At 38.8% G+C, this 18,072-nt stretch overlaps 1 protein-coding gene across 5 annotated transcripts in view; it reads right to left on the bottom strand.

The window, feature by feature from the left end:
• SLIT3 (slit guidance ligand 3) overlaps positions 1-18,072 on the bottom strand; it is a 535,954-nt gene that overhangs the window by 90,419 nt on the left and 427,463 nt on the right. For all 5 annotated transcript variants that reach the window (XM_069773165.1, XM_069773166.1, XM_069773167.1 and 2 more), the window contains 4 exons: positions 16,611-16,743; positions 7,210-7,278; positions 6,006-6,077; positions 5,751-5,822 (listed from right to left, as the gene is read on the bottom strand). In XM_069773165.1, the coding sequence (XP_069629266.1) occupies positions 5,751-5,822; positions 6,006-6,077; positions 7,210-7,278; positions 16,611-16,743 (346 nt within the window). The remainder of the gene's footprint in view (positions 1-5,750; positions 5,823-6,005; positions 6,078-7,209; positions 7,279-16,610; positions 16,744-18,072) is intronic.

The raw sequence follows: 18,072 nt of genomic DNA, 5'->3' as shown, positions 1-18,072 counted from the left end.
AAGTAGGGCACTGCCACTAGAGGTTGTGACAGACAAACAGAGAGGCAGAGCACTTCTTGCAGCATCAAGGCTATGATCAGACAGGAAAACATCCAGCAACAAATGAGTGTGCGGGAGGGCACAGGATGCGGGGGGTGACAATTGCATAAAAACTATCCAGAAAATGCACCAGAGCAGATACACAATCATGTAAGTTTTTTTTTATAAATAAAATCAGCTACTCAGCTGCTGCATCCTCTGCCTCACTAGATAATTATCTGGCAAAAAATAGCATAGAGAAAAATATTTATAGTTTATTCTAACTTTTCTAGTTTGCATGTCACTGAATATGAGTTTACTCCTTCACATAGTAACAGACAGTTAAGAACTCATAAGGAGCCAATAGGACTCGATTCTGCTGGATCTCACTAGATGTTTCTTAAACAGAAGTTGGTAGAAAACTTGCAAAGGAGAAAGACATCAATATTTTAAAATTATATTTTCTTTTGCAGTTCTCCCCTGAGCTGGTTCAGTTATAACAAACTGCTGTATTCTTTATGTCCTCTTTCCCAGGTCTAGAAATTACTGTCAGTGCTCCAGATGTGGCAAAGGAGGGTGGAAAACAGAAACCTGCTGTGTCAGTTTTGTAGCAGCTCTTTCCCTTGAGTCATTTATTTTCTAATTTACCTTGTGATTTGGGGAACACAGCAATCATATCTTATTTTTTATTCTGTGACTGTACAGATTCTTGAAATGGTGCACACGGAGTTTATTTAGAACAAACCAAACATCTGGGCCCATGGAAATACACAATAGCCCCAGATGAAACAAATGCATCTCTTTTTGCATTCTCCCTTCCCTAATACCACTATAAGCTTCACCAAGATCTACATGGTGCCTTATAACTTTTATGAATTTCACCCTTACACTGTGCCTTACACCAGCAAGGAAAGTCAAAGTTGTGAGGGGAAGATACACCTTGTCCTCTCTCCTATGAGGCTGGGCCCTACCATGGGGCTGTGAACTATGTGAGCATAAGCAATGTTACCATGATCACGTTTCACAGCTGCTCATTGCAGCTGCAGTTTCTGTCTTATTGTATTGCAAAGTTTTTCTACAGAGCTTGAAACCACAAAAACTAGAGCAGAGTTATCCTGCTGGCCTCTCTCTCCAGTTCTTGATGCCAGTACACCAAAACCTTCCCCTTCAAACATCCTGATTCTGAAATTTTCTTTGAAGCATACCTAGGTTTTGCCTATTAATAATAATAATACTTGGCATATATAAGGATGGATCTCCAAGCAATTAATCCGAACAGGAACAGAAGGGATATGAGCTCCCACACAGTAACTCCAGACAAAGCACACTCGCTAATTCTATACAGAATGACCAACTCACTGAGACATACCCCACAGCTATTAAATAAGGAGTATTTTTGTTGGTATGTGGATGCAAGGTCAGGCCTGGTCAACAACTTGTCATCAAAATGTTCCCTCCTTCAACAAAATGAGCATATTTAAATAAGCAGCCACTCATAATGAGCTTATATTCTGATCTTTTAAATCACTTAAAGATGTGCAAGACAATTCTCTCTGAACAGACAACAGAACTTATATTTATCTACATGTCATATCAGTTGTGTTTATTCCGTGAAGGGGTGTGGAAACTTCTTCCAAGAGAAGCTGAAGAATGACAAAGCCATTTATCTGGAAGAAGGTAAAACCATCAAAAATATAAAAACATTTGCAGTGAATGGCTTGACTACATATCTCAAACATTGAGGTACGTTTCATGGATGCAAATGCCTGCATTTTAATAAAAAAATCACGTCAGCAACATCATCACCCGTGCAGCTAAAATGTAATGATAAACACTAAAAAACTTGAAACCCACAATAATAAGTAGAGGCAAGAGAATTCAACAGTGCAATAAAATCTGTTTCCTCTTGGATCAGCAACAGAAACACATTTTTATACCAAAAAGCCTTCTAAGCAAATGATCAAATAAAATCTTAAACATTTGGACAGTTAAAACACACACATTGATGTGTGTGTTCTCCCTCAAAAGCACAACTTCTAGGTATCCTCTTGTCTAAATGTTGGTAAACAGCTGGGCTATGAATTTAAGGTGATGAGGATCTCTTCTCAGAGCACAGAGTAACAAAACACTTGAATTCTTGAAACAAAAACTTTCTTTTACATGTAATCTCACGAACTTATTACCTTGTCTTCAGATAAGGAAATGAACTAAACATATCCTTCTGGGTTGGGGGTTTTTTTTGGTTGTTTTTTTCTTTTACTAGCTGTTCCCAAGTCTCCTAGCCCATTGTCTCATAACATTAAGTTACTATAGACACAAAGGGGATGCTTTTTCAGTAAACAATGATCTACCCTGTAATGACAAAATGTGGCTAAAAGCTTGGCTGAGCTAACAAAGCCACATCCCATCAAGGGCAAACACCTACAACGAACTCTGAAGGATGCCAAATCCTACAGGAACCAACACAACTCGGATGTCAGAGGAAGTGGGAAGCCACAGTGGCATTGCTCAATGCTCGTAACAACAGCGCCTTTTACAGATTTAACTGGATAAGTACAAGTAGTCATTCTGTGATACAAAAAAACCCAACAAACCAAAGAAACAAAGCCAAATAATATTTCTGTTAGGCCAAATGAGTGCAGCATCCAACAACGAAAGCATATTGCAAAAATTGGTTCCAAGGTTGTGCCTGAAGAGTATTAGTGGTAGCTTTACCATCACACATATTACTGTTTGTGTGAGCTTCGAACTGCAGTAAATATCCATCAGTTTTCAGTAAAACTAGAATATAACGTGTTAGTAGAATATTCTGTAGCTCATTTTATAATTTTTTTTTCATAAATATAACATGGAAAATGGTTTAGTGATCTGAGAGAGTATTTTTATTTCTTAATTAAATCAGGACAAAATGTCAGAAGTTATAACATTGTCACACGATAAAAATAATCTCTAAAATAATCAGTTCAGGCCTACCAGAGAGTTCTAATATTTATAATTACTTTGTCTCAATCTCAGCTTTTTTACTCTGTTTACATTTAGCTTCTAAAAAGACTAGTTTTGGACAAAAAAACCCCAAATCAAAACCAAAAAACTAACCCACAATTTTTCACTGCAATAGCTTTGGTGCAAAAATTACCGACATCAACTTTCGCTTATTAAAAAAATTCTTAATACTTGATGTTGAAATTGCTCCCCAGCACACTTTGGCTGCCATTATGGATAAGCCATGTGAAGACTGAAGATTAAAGGCCTGATCGTGTAAACACTGATATATATTCAGGCTTCAGTATAAATATGTTGACTCTGCAGTTTTCTCAATTGGGCTTGTGCTGAAAAGTGTAAGAGACAGAAGACAGAACCAGATACCTGTCAAAGATCAACTTCATCATACATCTATAATTTTTCTGATTTTCAAATACATGTTTTCTTTATTTACTATAAAGAGGCAAAAAGTAAAGAAAACATAAGGAATTTGGAAGACACAGAAGCCTGTATGAGAAGGGTCTGCTACCTTCAAAGGCATGCACAGTCAAAGGTAATGAGATCACTACATTCTTTTTATTAAAAAAAAAAATGTGGAAATTGTTTTGCTGATGTTTTCTCTTTTAAATTCCCCTGAGAATATGGATAATAAATAACTGACAATAACAGATTGCACACTGTCACTCGGAAGCCATTTTCCCTCTGGAGAATTGATTTTTAATAACAACATAGATGACACGTAGCAAAAGTTGTAGCTGATACCAGAGTTTTGTGGGCCATAACAAATCAAATCAATCTGGAGGCTTCCAAATGCATGGAGCAGAGGCAGAGATTCCCATTTAGGCTTCATTTCATTTGTGCTGCTCTGTGCAAGACAGGGAGGGCTTCTCCCTTGAAGGAGGAAGATATTTTTTTAATTTGATTAGCAGATCATTTAAAAAACCCCAAAGATATCAGTTGTTATTAAAATATTGCCCTTTGTTTCAGTCTATACGTGGCCTGCGAGAACAGAAGTAAAAAGACAAATTGTAGCTGGTGGAAAGAGTGAGGCATCGTATGCTCTCTTACTCTGCACTGTAATTCAGTGTAGAGAGACCCAAACTAGCTTTAATCAAGCTAGCTTGCATATCAGAAGCAGGCCAGAAGACAGCTCCATATGGAATAATTTATTTGGCCGTGAAACAGAATATATTCGTCTGTGGCTGAATTTCAGGACTCACGTAACAGCTCAAATGTGACCATCCTAGTGCGCTAGAAAACAGAGTCCCAATCCAAATGTAAAACAACAAATCCAAATCACGTATCTTTCTTGGTTTTACTAATGAAAACTGGGATGCTAAAGCTGTCTCAAGTTAGGAGGTTGAAACCTAGATGTCTATCTATTTTACCACTCAAACCACAGTGAAAGAGCTCAGCCAAACACCATTGCCTTCCACAGTTGCAGTAGTGTCCATGTCGACAGCTTAATTACGGAGTCAGTGCACAGCAACCATTGCTCTTTAAATTCACAGAAACTTCTGCATGTGAATGACATCTAACTTTTTAAAAAAAAATAGAAAATGCTAATGTGAAGTTTCAAAGCACTCAGGACATATTCTTCAACTGCTCTGTCTCGGCCTTTTGGTGTTTCAAGCTTGCTCTTCTTCAGCACACTGAATAATCTCATCACAGATAAGCTATTTAATTTATTTGCTTTCAGTTTACTATGCAAGTAATGATAAGCTACTTGTGTTGCTGGGCCATGGGGAGAAAGGTGGCTTCTCCACCTTGTCCTGACTGCTGCACATGGGGTCATATGTCTACACAAACAACTGAGCAAACCTAACTCAGGGTTTGTTTCTGATGGGGCAGATGGGGAGTGAGAGACAGTAAATACGAGACTGAAGCAGGAGTCAGTCTAGCAGATGCCTAAGAAAAGCTGGGGGGGCTGCTTGCTGCAAGGAACAGGCCCACAGCCCACACTCTGAGACAATATAAAGAAGATGACTTTCAGAAGAGATTGTAAGCAAATTGTTCAATCCAGAAAGCTGCTGAAAGCAGCTACACTGGAAAGAAAGAGTGCAGAAAAGGATCTCCAAAGAAAGAAACCACACATGGACATCTTTTGAGTGTGCCACCAGTCAACATGAGGTGAAATTTCATTCATGACTTAAAGACACTTGAGACAGGCATCTCAGCATTACTGACACCCAGCCACTGGCTTGACTTACTCATTGTTTTAGTGTGGGGACTTCTAACTTCCCTTCAGATTGCATTCTTTTATGTAAAAACTTGCCTGCAGAAATCTAAATTAATAGACAATATTCTAAAAATGCACAAGTTTTCAGTAAAGACACTCTTGCTGAAGCATCCAGTGGAAACTTACACTCTAAAATACAATCAAGTTTTCACAGACAAAGAGAAAAGTCCTTTCCTGTGGGGCACCCAAACATTGTTCAAGTAGAAGAGACAAACAGATTCTATGTAGTCTCTCGGAGGCCTGTTTTCATGAGAGTTCTTGTCCCTGAACTATCAGAGGAAAGTCATTCATCCTGCAAATATGTAATTGCTTCTTTTCAAAGTTTAGCATTCACCTGCTCTAGTCATTACCGGACATATTGCACCTAAGTACAAGTACATTGAAGCTAATTGTGTGAAAATATTTATGACTACTGGATCAAGTGAAAGCCATCTGTTCATTAAAAAACTCCCTGCCATCAACAGCATTCTAATCAGCTGCAACTTGGCTGCATTGAAGAAGTGGTACTTACAGCACTCGAAGAGACCTGAGCCCATTGAATGCGTGGACTGGAATGCACCGAAGTCTATTGTAACTCAAGATGCTGGGGGAATGAGAGAAAAGAGTTACAACATTGTATTTTCTTTGATTATTTCACTACTAATTCAACCACGAAGAAGCATGGAAATCCACATGCCTAAGTAACAAGACATACACTAATTGTTCAACACCTAAGGTGATGTCTGAAAAGCAATTAAAACTGTTATCAAAACTTTGGACTACTTACAGTGTTGATAATTGAGTCATGTTGCTGAAGGTGTAATTGGCCAATACGCTTATGCTGTTGTTGCTCAAATCACTGAAGAAACACACAGAGAAAATATCATTTATATGTATGAACTGTGAAATAAGTCTTTTTTAAAAGATTACATAATATCTGCACAGCAAAGTGCTTGAAGCAATTAAGAAGTCACATATTATCAATTGACATTTTTCTAACCAACCCTGAATAAGCTCTAGAAGCAAAGCACATCAGAGCCCCCTAAAAAGCCTCAGACTCAGAAATATTAAGGCATATCTCCAGCATACAGCATTCAAAAAAAAAAAAAAAATCAGTGAATACAAGCAAAAGTTTTGAAGGAGGATAAATTAATAAATGATACAAGCACGGGTGAATATTTACTGAACCAACTTGCTTTGTAATGTATTACAGGCATACCGTTTCCATATGCTCTTCACATTGACAGCTACTAGAAAAAAAATTACATTTTTCATTTTCAAACAAGTCTTTTAGGCTCAAACAGAACATTCTGTTTTGTTGTTGTTCTCCCTTGAAAAACAAAATTAGAGATGTTTCCAAATAAAACACTCTTTTAAAACAGAGGATTGCAGTTTTCCCTCCATGTTGCTTTTGTCTGAGTTTGTTCTGCCCGTTTGACTTGAGTATCTACACAGCTGATTCCAACAGCATTTGAAAACTTCTGATAAATAGTTCAGCCAAGATATTTCACTCCTGTGTATTTCAGGCAGCAATTTACTGAACAAAGGCTAGTTGTGTCTCTATCTGTATGACTGTTCATAGCAGAAACAGCTATGCAAATTTTCATTGCCTTAGCATTATAAATACTGCCTCACCTAGAACAAATTAATGCTGTCTCCTCTGTTAATGACCTTTACAGCTTTGCACAGATAAATCTGCCAAGTGAAACTGTAGCAGCCTGCGTGAGAGTTTAGTCCTCTCGCAGAGCCTGGAAGCTCCTGCAGAGGAAGGGTCTCTGGTGCTCTCAGTCACCTCACTCTTTCTCTGCTCTTTATGAACACTTATTGGCAGCAGTGACCACTGTGAAATTCTCTCCAAATTCAAATTACAGAAGGTTTTTGGGTCTTGTGGGTTTTTTTTCCTCCAAATACTAATTATTTATGTTCCACCTACAACATAGTGCAGAAAGAGCCATGTAATTTTCTTGACATTGAAACCACGTGTTTCTTACATCAGTGTCAGGTGTCTGAAAGTGGAGAGCCCCTTCGGCACAGCAGTCAGATGGTTTCCCTCCAGGTAACTGAAAAAAAGTCAGATTTGACAATTACACAAACATGTTAACAAGAACTCCTGTCACTCAATTTGCACCATGAAAGAGGAAAATAAAAAGTCAGTCACTAAGGAAATTATCTTTGATTCATTGCTTTGAAACTATAACAGTTTCTCCTTTATAAGTGAATTATCCCACATGCAAAGGATGACAGTAGCTTATTTATTTTTTTAATTTCTTTTTTTAAGACTTAGAAGTGAATAAAGGATCTCTGGCCTACAGCGAACAGAAATGACCAGTTGGTTCTTCTGTGACAGCAACTGAAAAAAAGGAGAAAAATTATATAGCTTGTGCCCTGAACCTAAAGTTATCTTTTAACAAGTTTCTGTAAGAACTCTGAGTGCTGACTGATCCTGTTAGGAAGGTTTTTATCTTGTGCATGTAAGTTCCTTGTACAGCCAGAACTGGAAGAGGAGCTGCACTGCCAGGTCTCTGTGTTGCAAAAAGTCTCAGTTACTCTAGTGTCAACACAAACATCCACGAGTTTGATGCCACATCCTTACCTTTCCTCTTCAAAGTATGCTGGTGCAGGGTGAAAACTTGGTACAAATTGAAGACCAAAGACCAAGTTCTCTTTGAATACAGGCTCCTCCTATAAGCACTAAGTGTATTTAATAGAATAGCTTGTGTTTCCAGGGTAGAAGTTGTTTGAGACACCACTGAATGTGTCTCTATTCAGACGCATGCACAGTAGGGCTAAAGCCTTTTGGGATAATCCTATGTCCTCATACAGGCATATAGTACCGGTATTTTGAAGTTTTTCTCCACTGAAGAAACATGAACATTAAGTAACTAAGGGAAAAACCCCGAACAAATACTTTCCAAAAGTTTGCCCAGTTTGCCCAGAAGAAAGCACGGGTACTCAAGACTCCACAGCTGACCTGTGGTAGCAATGGGATGTGGAGATTTTCCTGTTTATTACAAAATAATAGAGACAGAACTGGAGTTCTTTTCCTTAACCTTGGCTTTTGGGTGAAACCGCATGCCTGGAAGATACCAAAGTAATAAGGCTCCAATGGAAATTGACCGCTGTGGTGCCATGACACTCTCAAGGTGATCCTCCAGACATCTGCGAGAAGCCATATCTACCTGGGAAATAAATCCAACTTTCTCAGAAAGTACTGTGTAGGAGGAAGGCATTTTTCCCTCCACAGGTGAGGATAAAAGATGAAATAATATTTCCCCTCCTTACAAGACACTTCAGGGGATTTTTCTTAAGGTAGACATGGGGCAACGCAATTGATGTGGTATGTTTTTGAAAGATAATCAAGTGTAGCCAGGAAATGCAGCCCACAGACACCAGAACACTTAATGTGCTGCCTCTACTGCTGAAAATATAATCCGATAATAATGTTAAGAATTTTTATCCCACACATACAATTTCCTTTTCTTTGGCAACAGACCTCCTTATTCTGTGTTTACTATAGCAAACAACAATAATAGATTATTACTGTGCTGTATGTTCCCTCTCTATGTTAACTGTAACAGCAGAGATATTTGTGTAAACTAAATCCAAGAAAATTTTCCCACAAACTTTATTTTTACATTATTTAAAAATAAAATCTATAAACACTAACAGAATTTCTTACATAATATACTTTATAACTGTCACATTTCTGCCCCCTGGCCCCTTCTATTCCAGCATAATGCCTTCTCACCATTTTCTGCTGCTTCAGCTCTCTTTTCAACTAAACTACTCCAACTGAACTACCCCAGCCTCCTGGTTATCCATTCTGCCTGTGCATAGGATCCCATCAAGGCAGAATTACTTTAGAGCATGCGGTGGGCCTGACCTAGCTCCTGCTAGGATTAGGCTAGACAAGCAGGACTACAGGTTTTTGAATTTTAACCAAAAGCAAAATCCTTCCTTAATGAAAAAAACTATTGCGCCAATTAATCTCTCCATTCACAAAGATCACAATCATCAAGTGACGGTGTTGCACAGTAAAGTTAGCCCTTGCAAAGTAGTGACAGCCACTCTGCTGATGCAAATTATCACAAACCAGAGTATGGGTTATTTATGCCACATTTACACCTCCTGTGGATATTTGTATTCAGCAAGTGTAAAGTCCCTTGCTTCATTTTGACAAATTTTTTTATAGATTATTATGAAAATGGAGTTCCTTGGTGAATTCACACCATAAATTGTTACGTAGAAGATCCTCAGAATTCAACCACATGTGTTACTATTAAACAGGGAAATCATGTCTCATTTCCCCAGTCATGGTGTGCTATGGATGCAGCAGGCTGCTGGGAGTCTGCACCTTCTCTTTCATCCCAGAAAGCGGCAAATCTTAAACCCATGCATGACAGTAGTTTAAGGTTCCAGTCTTTATTCCCAATGTAAAATCCAAAGGATTTCCAAAAGAAATCAAAAGCAGGTCGTGTATTATGTATTTGGAAGCTATACATGATTTTCCTTTAGGAAAGGAGTCTCAACTCTAGCAATGTGTTGAAAACTTCAGAAATATATTTTCAGGATGTTCTCTTGTTGATCCCAATATGAAACAGCCTGCAATTTGAAGAAACTGATGATGGCTAGCCAAAGTTTCTTCCCCCGTGTTTTGCTTTCTGGTGCAATCAGAAGTCGAGGGTGCACATTTTAATCCAGTGCTTCATTATTCAGACTAACATAGACACACAGACCCCTGGAGTTAAACTCCTACAGAATATCTGCTTTCAATAGCTTTGGATTTGTACTGCAAGCAATTTGATGGTTATATAAATGTGCTAGCAGAAAGCTGCAATACTTATACCAGTGGTATAATTTCTGAATAAACACAATTTTACACTGAAAAATTACTGATAATATACTTTTCATGCATACGTAAGAACAATTCGCCACTGTTAAACCTTTCACCACATTATACAAAGAATGGCAGTATCTTCTAAGCAAAAAAATCATTCATTTTGAAAGCACATTTAAGTGCAATGAATTTGAAATAACCAGAGCTTTTAGGGCATAAAGGCATGCCAAGAATCAGGAGGATGTGAGATGCAACATTTGAAGAAACCAAGTGCTGCAGATGAGCTGTTGCCCACTGCAGGCCAGGCCTCCATCAGAGCAGGGAGGGGATGCAGGGGCAGCAGCTCTGCACCTTGCTGGGCTGAAGGTGATGTGTGGGGGCTACAAGAGGGCTGGAAGCTGGACACAGTGAATAACAGAATTATTTCTGAGGGTGAAAGGGCAGAGTCCAGTTACAAAACTCTGAGTATTTATGTATACATATATATAAATAAAAAACCATGGATGAAGCTACAGACTCCCCTGCGCAAACAAAACAAAACAAGCCCTAACAGAATGATGTGGAGGGAAGATGGTATTTTTAATTATTTTCAATCCTTAGCCAACGGAAGATTTTTTTTGCATCTGGTATGCAGAGAAATTCTGGCATGAATGAAAAAAATGTACATCTAATTTTAATTATCAGAGTCAAGTTATTAATTATAGTCACAGTCCACAGTGGGTGTCAGCTGCCTTAATATAGACACACTGACTAGTATCCAAAACAACCTCATTTGCTTCCTAAAGTGTCTAGATGCTGTAGTTTAAATATCAGATTGGAAATTGTTTTTTACCCCATGAATGCTGCTGGGAATCTTGAAATCTCAATAATGACTTGTAATCAACAAGCGATTACCAGAGACAAAACTGAAAAAAACCTAAAAACATGAGTTCATGTTCTCATAAAATGCCACCAACTACCTATCAGGAAAGGCTTCTTCTAAAACATGACTGAGTGCTGGAGACAGGTAACTGTTTGGCCAGGATGGCTGGCACTGTGGGGCACGTCACGCCTCGCTCCATGCCTGCACCAACCGCGCCGGCTCTCGGAGCCCAGTGCTTGCAGCAGCCCTGGGGCTCATCCAGCACCTTCCACACACACTAACATCACACATAAAAAATTTAAAACTATGCATAAAAGATGACAGCTGTTCTTTTCCCAACTTGTCTATTTTTATACTGAAACCACTTGGATTGGAGGTGATATAACCAGCACAAGGTGCCAAAGCATCATGTAACAATTTGAATCACTTGGAACCTTTTTTGTACTGACATGTCTCTTCAGCCATAAAGTCAAGCTCACAGCGGCAATCTGTGCTAGGAGAAGAAACTGGAGAGAGAAATCAGTTCTCATGCAGTAATTGAAAAGGCACAAAGCCCCTCCTTTAATTTCTTTAAATATTTCATATAGAATGCTACAGTACAAAAAAAAGATATTTGACAATTTTATGCAGCTCTAAAATTAAGTTATAATCTCAACTTTTTAATGCAGATACCCAATATCCTAAAATTTTGAGGCAAGTTTCATTTCCTAAAAATGGTGTTCTGAGAGAGAATTGGGCTGTGAAAGATGAAAGATCTACAAGGCATAAACTTTAAGAGCTTCAATTACACTTTCTTGAGGAGAAACAAAATTCAAGTATGGATCTAAGTATAAATCTGGATCTTGGACTTTCTTACGTTTTGGCAAGTTTGGACTCTGGATTTTGCTGCATTTGTATGTCAGACCATAGCTTACAGGTCTGACACACAGAGACATGGCTGTGTTTGAGAGAAAAGTGAAGGCCCTGAAGTGAAACTTGTCTTTAGTCTCTATTAGTGCTAACATTACCTTTCTCATATGTACTCAAATTTCATCGGTCATTGAACACATTATTTGATAGTATAGATACTATTTACTTTTTCTAAATGTCAGATTTGAAATGCAGGTTTAAGTCCTCTATTTCAGCTGTAACTAAAATATCCTTCTACAGAACTATCCATTCTCTCAACGGGAGAATTCTCCTCCGCAGTGAATTAAGCAGGCTGTAAAACCTTTTATTATACAGGACCATTTAAGCCCAAGCTTTGATCTAAACTGTTTCTCTCCTTCATTATCAAAGGAAAATTCACCGAAGTCTGCGTTTAAGGGTCAATGTATAAAGTAGTGCAAATTACCAGACAAGCAAAAGCATTTGCATTCTCAAGCAGATGATTTTCATCAGGTATCTCACTTCAGAGTTATCCCTTTGATCAACAGCAATATAGGCATACTGAAAAATGGCACTAAATTGTTACGATATTCTACATGTATCATAACTACCTGCTTAGGGCATATTTATTGCAACAATTTGCATGGCACGCGTACGAGCCATTTTTTTTTGTCACAAGTCAAAAGAAATCACAAGTGCCTCGGAAGATGGAAAGGAGGGTTGAGATTGGTGGTAAATACCTCCAAGTAGATGTGGCAACAAATGTATGGGAAGCAAGTGTCAAAATCGTCTTGGCAACTGGAGATGCAGCTGAATAAAGGTGCCATGCTGAGGCTGAGGCAGCAACAGGCAGCAAACTAGAGGTGCGCAATAAAGAGCTAAAAGACAGTTCAGTGGGATCCCTCTGCTAGTAAGCAGGTCAGCCACTTGTGCAAACTGTTGTGCCAAGTACTGAATGAGCTTGCAGGCTAAATGAACCTAACAAGCAGAACAAAAGACACAAACAGGAGAGAGAAGGTTTGTGAGGAGAGAAAGAGAAATGGCAAAAGTAATGCAAATATTAATATGTATTAATATAAATGGAAAGAAAAACAATCACTCACAATGATGTATGGATGCAGGTTTTCCTAACAATCCCATCAGTGCTATCATATAGCTCAGTGTCATGACAACATTTGGAGTCTAGAGATGACATGATTAGTACATATTTATTCTAAAATACACCATGTTCATTATGTTACAGCTTATGCACACGCCATCCATATAATTGCCTCCAATGTTTTTCCCCAATGCAAAATATTATTCGCTGTAGGTCCATAAAAGCAGCTGGATACTGTCAGATAAGACTTTATTAGAAATAGACGACGTTTTTGTGGAAAAAAAAAAAAAAGAAAAAAAGAAAAAAAGAAAAAAAAAGAAAAAAACCCTAGTGTTCATGCACTGAGGTAATATGTAAAAGGAAAAAGAGCATGGGAAACTTAGTTCAAACAGATTTGGGGGAAAAAAAAAAAGAAGAAAAGGAAAGCCTAAACCACTAAGCATCAGCGAGGCTAAGTTCCAAACTAGCTATTTGCATGAACATTTTACTTCTGAACATCTGGACTAGAAAACTGAGTACGTTCAAAAAACCCAAGGCTTCTCTTCAGAACAAGCAAATAGTGGGAAAAAATCTAGGCAGTACGTAAATAGACAGCAAAGGAATTTGCAAGAAACAACATAATATTTCCCTATTCCCAAGAAACTGAAAGAAGACTTGCCCATGATGACAGGGTTTTGTGAAGGAATAGCTGGGAAATAGAAATTGCTTGCATCATCATCCCTCTAAAAAGCCAGGAGACTTAGTGATCTTTTCAACTCTATTCTAGATGGAAGCCTTCCCTGCCAAGGTAATCCCTCCTCCCAAGGGTGGTACAAAGCAAACACAGGGATGTCTCCTGTCATTCCAAGCTCTAAATATGAAGGAGATAATGGTTTTCACATGTTTTGTCTATATACACATTCAAAACAGAAACTCATGAAGAAAGTTGGAAGGAGAGAGCCTGTGTATCCAGTCCACCATGTAGTAAAACATTGCTGGTGATCTTTTTCGCTGAGCTTAGGTACAGTGAAATTTGACCCAGCAAGGGGTAACATTTTCCCTATGTGCCTGTGCGAGAGGTGTGTTCATATTTGCACATTGCTGTTTAATACCTGTTACAATGAAAAAATTCCTGCTTTAAGACCATTGTAAGACCTCTAAAAGAATTTAAAAGAACTTCTGAGAAGGCTATATTCAGCCGTATCAGACTGGTTTATCTAGATACATGGTAGTTCTTTTTCTTAAACCATGTTGTATAAAACCACACTGCAGTTTAACAAAAAGCACTGCAGCTAACGTGCCTTGTAAATCCATATATCAATAATGGAAGTTTATAAAAGCCGGACTGGTGCATTCATAACAATTCCACTAAAACGCTCCCCTGCATCATACCACTGTTCAGGCCTCCCGCAGGGAGGGAGCTGTGGCCAAGAGGCTCTTTACACCCTTGTCCTCTCCTTGGCATGAGCTCTGTCCTTGGTGACCGCAGCTTTGTGCAGGTGCCTGGTGGGAGCACAGAGACCCCAGCACACTGCCCAGAGGTCTCTGACGTGAGAGCGTGGAAGGGGAGAAAGGCAGCGCGGGTTGCGGTAACACGGGGCAAGGATTTTTGAATCTACCTCAGCACCTGTGCCCGCTGTACCAGTGAGAACGGTGAAGGCATCCCTGCGCCGGAGACCGCTGTGGCTCTCTCTAGCCATGCAAAAGCCATTATATCTTCTGTAGCAGGTAACTTCTGCACTTTCTGGTTTCTAGTGCTTAACAGATACCCACTGCTACCACAGAAACAAAACAGCTTTAAGAAGATACTCCAGCCTTAGGACACAGTTCAAGGGATCTAGGACTGCCCTAGGGAAATGGGGGTATTCTGGTGTGAGAAGTGTAAATAGATTGAACAAGATAAATCTCTTTCACCCTGTGCCCAGAAAGCCATTGGGTTCTCTCTGCCAAGTTTTCACTGTCCTCAAAATGAGGCAAGAGGTGGGGTGCCACAGGAGATGCTGTCTAGCACAGCAGCAATGACAATTCTCACAGAACAATAAAAATACTTAAGTTCATGCCTGCAACTTGGAACCTAGATGATATAATCCCTTCTAGATTATGGGCAAAATCTTCATCTCAATCTGGAAACAGAAGGCAAGTAAGATTGATTTTTTTCAAAAAATTATTTATTTCTTTCTTGTCATGGTTTCCACAACTACATGAAATTCTTAGCTTCAGTACCTGCAGCTCATCTTTTGGTATAGATACAAATAAGGAGCTCAGTTTGTGTTGGTTGAGAGGAGAGTGAGATCAGGATTGAATTTTGAGGCAGCTGGGACAGATTCAAGGTTATATTTCAAGAACATGAAATATTCAGAGCCAGCCAGTCCGTGGCTGACTGTGTTCTGCTGACACATTTCTGGATTGAAAGCAGAAAGCCAAACTAGAGGCTTGCACAGCCAAGAGGCTCCTACTGAAGAAGACAGTCACGTAAACTCCTATGAACTCAAACTGCTCGGTTCCAGGCTATTGCCTCATTTGCCAAGAAACAGCTTAAGAAATATAGCAGTTTTCAAGAATGTGAGATTAATTTCACTCTTTTTGTGAAAGTTATGTCGTCAGTGTATCAGATAGTATCAGTAAAACTCAATATGCAAAATAAAATTCCTCAGTGTGGCAGTGGAAATCAAAGTAACATCTGTGATATCTTATTGTTGGCAAGTCACATTTGAATGCAATGAAACCTGAACAAGAATAGAGCAGAAACCACCTTGCGGACTTTTTATCACTGATGGCAATATATAAGGGAATACAGGCCAGGACTTGGCTTTTAATTCAAACCACTATTTAACCAACCCCTGGTTAACAGTGTTCCAAGGATGTATTCATTAATGCAAAATTTCCATGTTAATTTGAATTACCACATACACTTTCAGTACACTCCTCACTCAGAAACAAAGTCTTGTATTTGACTACAACACTGGTAAAACCAGTGCAAACCACATTTTAATTCATTACAAAATTCACTGAACATACCAGCTAACTCTGCCAATTCCTTTCGCATAGAAATGTTGATGAGATTGTAACAAGTTTCAGTAATGACTCACCTGGGATAGATTTGAATAAGGACCTAAAGGGGAAAAGCTCAGTATTTCTATTGCCAACCATTTAAGCCAAGCAGTTCCACCAGTGTATTTTCTTTCCATGGAAAGAACCAAATTCAGTGTAAAATCATAGCAAGGCGTACGTGGAAAGATGACTAGAAAAATGGTTCTCAACTAGGATGAATTTACTTTACAATTTAATCAAATTATCTGTTATTTTAGCCATTTCATGAGGTTTGAAGAAAAGAATTCATTGTTTCTTTCCACCACTGGCTTTCTTTATCTTTTTTTTAAATCTCCTCAGAGGATAATTAGCTCACAGATGCATAAGTCATATTTTCATCATCCTTTCAAATTGCCTGTTGTGAGCTTAGGCTTCTCAGAAGCACTACAGGATTATTTGGTACTACTATATGCATTTGTTCCCTACACACAGAATTAATGGGTACAAGGATAGATAAACTGTGTTCCCATTAGAGAGCAATGTATTCAGTCAAGGGACAAATAAGTATAAAAATAACAGTCAAAACATATGGAAAGCACCAAAGCACAAAACACCAGTCACCGAAGTCAAAGGCAAAACCCCCAAGGACCTACAAAGCCTCACTATGATGTAATTTCATGAACTTCTCATGAAAGAAGCTATGTAAAAGGTAACTTACAGCTCAGTCACGTCTTTGGGAATTCCTTTGGGCAATATCCGCAGCCCTTTGTTGCTGCAGCGTACCACCGAGTCCACACAGGTACACTGGGAAGGACAAGGAGGTGAAAGCAAGCAGCTGCTTTCATCATTACCTGCAGAGGGAGAGAACTGGGGTGTTAGGAAGTCAGCTTTAGAGCCCAAAGTCATGCACTTTGAAGATAACTGCTTACAAGGACTAAGGAGGGACATCCCTGAATCCATGGCAACCATCACAATATTTTAAAGTGGATCCTATGCTTTGGATCAACCTGCCTTCATACAGGTTCTTTAGGGAACATGAAAAACAGCGCAAAAACTGAATAGCAATATTTTTGAATAAATATTTTTTTTCTAAGGAGTATCTGCTTCTCTGTAATTTTGCAAATTACAGTAAAATCAGTTATGTGAATCCCAAATCCTTCCCCCACCCCCGATGTACTAGCTGAAATAGAGAACTTGACCAGAACATTGCCCTTAAATTCATCTAGACAGATGATATTCACTACCTACTCTGCTTTAGGAACTTTTTTTTTTTTTTTAAATTCAGCTTTTAGATGTTGATTTTTTACTTTTTAAAGTCAGCCTGGCACTTCATTTATCATCTGAATTGTAATACCTCATTGTTTTTGACAAGGATAACCAGGCAAACAAGAAACTGAGCAGCATACTTCCAACTGCTCGTGATCTATCTGTGCACACATAAAAATATCTACTTTCTCCAAAAATGGTTTCAAAAGTCCATAAACAGCAGATTAAATCTTGTAATTGAAGAACAATAGGATTTCTGCAGAAGAAACCAACTCTTTGAAGTTAAGAACATTAAAGGATGGATTTTCCCCAAAAGCAACAGGCTTTGCAGAATATGAGGCAAATGCATGCTATAGTATCACGATGTATATGAAAGGAAACACTTAGTGGCACGTTCTCTAGATGACAGTGAGAGGAATCACACAACTGTTTGTGAGTACAGGCAGCCTGAGCTGACCAGGACGGAGACACAGTGCTGCAATCCAAGAGCGCACAGCCAGCTGTCATTATGTGCTGCCTTTTTTTTTCAAACTGATGCAAGGACTAATTGAGAAAGATCTGTTTCTTTCTTCTCTCTGCTGGATGTACCCATGAGCATTGAGATTAAAGAATAAGAGTGGAAATCCTGATACAAGATAACAAAATTACCCATAAATGTATGGGTAGGGAATAATTTGTATTCAGAGGGATGGAGAAGGATGACCAGCCTACAGAAGAACAGGGAAGATTTTTTTTCTTTCTCTCCCCAGCTGGCTTAATGACTGGAAACAAAATTCAAAGTCTTTCATAAACCTGCAGAAAGACCATGTTTCTTCAGCATATTCAATTTCCCCCTATGTTCTGTGTTTTACACCCTGCCACCATCTACCTTCCATTCACCACAGCTGTCTGAGTGACTGTATGATAGAGAAAGC

This window comes from Haliaeetus albicilla, chromosome 27 (genome assembly GCF_947461875.1).
Source record: "Haliaeetus albicilla chromosome 27, bHalAlb1.1, whole genome shotgun sequence".
NCBI lineage: Eukaryota > Metazoa > Chordata > Aves > Accipitriformes > Accipitridae > Haliaeetus > Haliaeetus albicilla.
This window is presented reverse-complemented; position numbering and strand designations above follow the sequence as displayed.